The sequence below is a fragment of the Acanthisitta chloris genome, unplaced genomic scaffold (assembly GCF_000695815.1).
Source record: "Acanthisitta chloris isolate BGI_N310 unplaced genomic scaffold, ASM69581v1 scaffold8441, whole genome shotgun sequence".
NCBI classification, from domain to species: domain Eukaryota; kingdom Metazoa; phylum Chordata; class Aves; order Passeriformes; family Acanthisittidae; genus Acanthisitta; species Acanthisitta chloris.
The window spans coordinates 1-5,467 of record NW_008654286.1 but is presented as its reverse complement, the minus strand read 5'-3'; the positions used below and the strand labels follow the sequence as shown (position 1 = coordinate 5,467).

The 5,467-nt window shown below is 39.1% G+C and overlaps 1 protein-coding gene across 1 annotated transcript in view; it reads right to left on the bottom strand.

The window, feature by feature from the left end:
• Positions 1-5,341, bottom strand: part of LOC103810528 — a 55,052-nt gene extending 49,711 nt beyond the window's left edge. The window contains exons 1-4 of the mRNA XM_009083432.1: positions 5,306-5,341; positions 4,911-4,980; positions 3,600-3,730; positions 1,774-1,862 (exon numbers count right to left, since the gene is read on the bottom strand). Coding sequence (XP_009081680.1) covers positions 1,774-1,862; positions 3,600-3,730; positions 4,911-4,980; positions 5,306-5,341 — 326 coding nt within the window. The remainder of the gene's footprint in view (positions 1-1,773; positions 1,863-3,599; positions 3,731-4,910; positions 4,981-5,305) is intronic.
• Between the last annotated feature and the right edge of the window lie 126 nt (positions 5,342-5,467).

The window sequence follows — 5,467 nt, the reverse complement described above, 5'->3', positions numbered from 1 at the left end:
CTACACGAACCAAAGGATACTAACTAGAATGTGCAAACATACAGCACAAAGAAACAGTTTACATCTCTGAGTACAGTGTTAAGTAACAGTAACAGGTGAAAAGCACAAATGGGGTTTCTGAATACATACAGGACACAGAGAGAAAAGCCATGTAACTGTCTTTAAAAAGCAGTAAATAAAACCATTTGGCTAATATTGTTAAAAATGGATGTGAACTCAGCTCACAGAACTCCTAATCGCCCAAATAAGAAGAGACATAAGAAACACTTCAGAACCCATACCCCAATACAAATTTTTCAGATGGAGTTTACACACTTGAATCAAGAATCAAAGTGTAAACATCATCAGATTTAGGGAATTAACAGTGAACTATCTACAGAACTTACAGATTTCACCCAATACACTCTGATGTTAATCTGTTCTACAGGCATGTATAAATTTATCATTTGCTTTACAAATAAACACCCACTGCAGATGTTGCCAAAGAAAATTGCAACTTAGGAAATAACTAGTTTAGGAGGCTGGTAGTAGGTTTACATTTCAATGCAATGGAGATTAAGGAGTCCATAAATAAGTGCCACTTTTATTAGAAAACCAGGAGCAAAAGCCTGCTGTTCTGGCATCTGTTAAGGAAGCAGAAACAGAGATAATAGCTTTTTCAAATGCCTCATCCTCATACTAGCCTGCTTTTGCCCTCTGCTTTGATTGGCATTGTTTGCAATTGTGAATCACAAGGACTGGACAATTACAGATCTTAAACATTACTTCTTAGATTCCACTTACAGTAACTCATGACCTGCAAATGTGATCTGCAAATGCTGTAAGTCAAAAGTTAATGAAGAGAAAATCCAGCAACCACAGAAAGCACTACAGACTAATTTAAAAAGACTCATCTATTAAAAGGTTCTTATTTTACAGAGAAAAATACATATTAGGTACAGTCACACACTGCTATCTGCCAGTAATGCATTTTACAAAGTGCAACGATAACAATAAAAGAGAGAGCACAGCAGTTTTTACATAAATTAATGTCAAAGAGAAGAGACTGTATGCAGAGACTTTAGAAAAAAACACTGAAGAGAAATACAGGAGGGATAATACATATGACCAACATGGAAGTAAAAAGCAAAAACAGAATCACCAGGATCATCAACAGGAAGAGACACACTTGACTATTCTCCCATTTCTCAGTCCTTTCCCTTTGACAGACCTGATTGACACTGATTCATCTCAAGTTGATGGTGACAATGAAAATGAGACTGTCCATGAGCAGGTAGCTAGAACACCTGCTTTTAGAGATTTATGGAAAACCTTTAGTATCACAAAGGAGGCAAGAGAGATCTTTCAAAACAGTGACCATCCTAAAAAGCTGTTTTCCAAAATGTCAATGGTACACAGCCTGACAGAACCTCCCACAGCACTCTGAGCACATCCCAGTACTTGAATTCCTCAGCAGCACTTCTCTAGTGACAACATCATAAACTACTCCATACTGCAACAGAATACTTGGCACAGAAAAAAGCATTTTTGCAATTGTTATAATTAAACGAAAACTATTTTGGCTTGAGAATTTACAGATGATGTAATACTGAGAAGCTGCAACTTGCAAGGTTCTAAATTACAATTTATTTATGAGTGACAAAAATTTTTTTCTGGTCGCCTGAATAGTGAAGGTGAACCTCATATACTAGGTGGTTCTAACTGCAAAGCGTAACAAATTCATATACTCATTGTGTTATTCCATCATAAATATAACTTGTTAAATTAACTCACCCAAGATAAACGTTCATGCTATGAATATTCTCTGGAAACTGTTTGCCACTCTCTAAATCAGTGATACCAGCTCCTTTTAAGTTCTCTTTCTGTTAGAAAACAAACAGGATACCAAATCTATGAGTGTTTTGGTTTCTACTGTAAGCCTTTTATTAGTATCAAACAACAGATCCACTTCATAGCAACTCTAAGCATAACTATAAGAATTATCAACACCACAAATCAAATGAATGACTAAAAGCCTTAGACACACTTTTAACTGTAAGTTTTCCAGCACACAGAAAACTAAGTAATTGTAAAAACTGCTAGTTCATTCACAGATATCAACTACAAAGAACTGGTATATTCCCTAGGCCTTTCACACTGCTGTAAGATTGAATAAATCAAAACCTGCCAACAGAAATGTGCCTGCCACAACTGCAATGGTGTCATGGCCAGAGAACAAGGCTAATCCTGCAGCTCCACATGATACTCAGAATATGTTGTTTCCAGAGAAGCAGGTGGGGCAGTGGGTGTTTCTGACCATGCATTATGCAGCTTAGCAATCCAGTGCACTGAGGGGACAGTGACTGCATGGTCTAATACCAGTTACAGGTAGAATCTGTAATGTGGAAAAATAACTTCCACTCTGAATCAATTTGGTATTCTATGGTAATGACTGAAATCCTTCAAACCATGAATAACATTCTCTAGTGCAATTTATAATGCTTGATACCCACTGTAAAAGTTGCCTGCAGACAGTCAAAGCTGTCTCTTTTTTCGCTCCTCTAAGTTATGTACTGACCACAGCATAAAATATAATGCATGTCAATCAGGCATGTCCATAGCAAACTCAAATCATGACCATTTCACTGTTGTACCAGTAATGAAATCCTGGACCACAAATGGTAAAGTAGTTTCAATAGGGCAGAAATATCTTAAAGGAAGTCCAAGCAGCGCACACAGTTTGCAAATAAAGAATCTTACTTGATCATCTTCCAATTCAATAGCATGCAAGGAGTAACACATCCTATGCAGATAAATAATTGTCCAAGTTACAGGCAGAGATTTAAACACAGTGCAAACTTCTTCCCTCTTATCCACTACCGATGTACAAACTGTTTTCACAGTATCTTTTCAGTTATGGACAACATTTTTTGCAGAATTCATAGATAAACTAATTATTTAAGTCAAAAAACCTCATACATTTCATCATTTGATGTTATTGTTTTAATATTAAAACTTCAATCCTCCCACTTAACATTACCTTAGTGGCTGTAAACTCATTACTTAAAAACAGAAGATCAGCTACCTGTAAACATACTAACATCAGGAAATGGCTGCAAACTACTGAAAAAAGCTAGAAGTGACAAACATTTGAATGCTTGGTAACTATGCAACATGTAAAGGTTTAACATTCAGGATTATTTAATTTACACAGAAACAGTAACAGCACATACTAGCTTCTCCTGAAGTGTAGGCAGACCTTAGATCAGATTCACAGTTGGCATCAAAAAGCTAAATACCAGATCCACAATCACAGAATTCACCACATCACACACCAAAGATATGCCAAGAACTGTCTTCATGCATTGAAAATATAAAAATCAGAGAATCATAGAATTATAGACTCAAGCAGCTTGGAAAAGACCTCCAAGACCATCAAGTCCAACCCCACTGTAGTTACTAGACCATGGCACTCAGTGTCACGAAGGAACAATTTTTAGATTATTCTAACAACAGTAGAAGACTACTGCAAACAGATACACAAAGTAAGTTCTTATGGGACAAGAAGTGCCACCTTCATACTATATAGACTAATGCTACTAAGGCTTAGAGCAAAATACCTCAGTCATTAGATCATCTCCAGCAACAACAGCTATTTTCAAATCAACATCTGCTTTCTTTGCCACCTCCTGAAGGGCAGCTGCACAAGCAAGTGGATTAATTCCACCAGCATTACTGATGACACGGACACCTAATAAAACAAGAAAGACAAATTAAGTTCAGCAGCATCAACAATCACTTGTATTTTAAAAACTAAGCATGCTGAAACACATGCAAGCTGTTATCTTTGCAAGGTGGCAGTCATCTAATCAAGTAAATTACCAAAATCACATTAAAAATACGAACCCCATTTTACCTGTGAAAGGATTAGAATAAGGCAATACAAAACTGTTTACAGAAAAAATAATTGTTATAGATGCTTTTCATCTTTCCTTTATGCATGGAAGGAGAAAGTGACCAAAGGAACACATAAAATGAGGCACACAGACAGCATAAAAAAAAAATCTCCTACAGGAACAGTACTGGACACAAGTAATTCAAACATCCATGCTCTCCAAACCAACTGCATTTTAGAAGAATGCAACTATAAATTCCATACTGTGCACAAGGCATTAGGGACTCAGAGGTAACTCCCCTTCTCCTCTCAAGCTCAGAAAGCTATGAAGCTGTATTAACACCTCAAGGACCTTAAAGATCATGTAGTCCTCACCCTCTCTGCCTTGAGCAGGGACACCTTTCTCCAGATCAGGTTGCTCAGAGCTCCATCCAACCTGGCCTAGAACACTTCCAGAGATGGGGCATCCACAACTTCTCTAGGCAATTTCGCTGACATCTAAAACATTATTCCCAGAGGATAGCAGGGAAAAACCCAGATGGTTATAGTCAAAGAAACCATGAAAACTCATCTAAGCATAGAATCATGGAATGGTTTGGGTTGGAGGAGGGACCTTAAAGAACATCTAGTCCCAATCCTCCCTGCCATGCACAGGGATATCTTTCACTAGACCAGGTTACACAGAGCCCCATCCAGCCCAGCCTTCAACACTTCCAGGGATGGAGCAGCTACAGCTGCTCTGAGCAACCTGTTCCAGTGCCTCACCACTCTCACAGTAAAGAATTTCTTCCTAATATGTAATCTACATTTATCTTCCCTTGAGCTTAAGGCTATTCTCCATTGTTCTATGACTACATGCCCTTGTAAAAAGTCACTCACCAGCTCTATTACAGGTCCCCTGTAGGTATTGGAAGGCTGTTATAAGGTCACCCTGGAGCTTTCTCTTCCCCAAGCAGAACAACTCCAATTCTCTCAGTCTGTCTTCATAAGGAAGACAACTTAATTTACATACAGACTCATGCAAAGAGTAGCATACCTTTCCTGTGAATATCTTTTATATAGGGAGCCATGGCAGTGGAGACAAAATCTGGAGTGTATCCTAAATCCTGAAATAATTGAAAATTGTAAATGGTTAAGTCAAACCATTCCCTCTTCTTGGTTAACAGGAAAAAAAACCAACAAAACACAACAGTGAAGAACAACTATTTCTCAAAATATTTGGATATTACTATGGAAAATTACATGAACACTTATTTACTATAAGAAACTGAACAGATGAAAATAAACGCACAGAAGTAAGAATTACATGTGAGCCAACGTGCCCCCGTAACCAGACGTGTGTTAAGCAGCCTCCGGGTGGGATCTGGGCTGAAGCAGAGCCCGGAACACACCGCAGCTCACCGCCCCGGCACGCGGGGCTGAGCTACTTACGGGAGCCCGAGCCCTGGCGGCCGTCAGCAGCGACATGGTGATCTCGGAGAGATAATCGAAGACGAGGAAATCCAACTTCCCTCCGTACAGCAGCTGCGGCACTGCGGGGCACGGGAGAACGCGCCGTCAGCACAGCGGTGCCCGGACCGGGCCGAGAGCCGC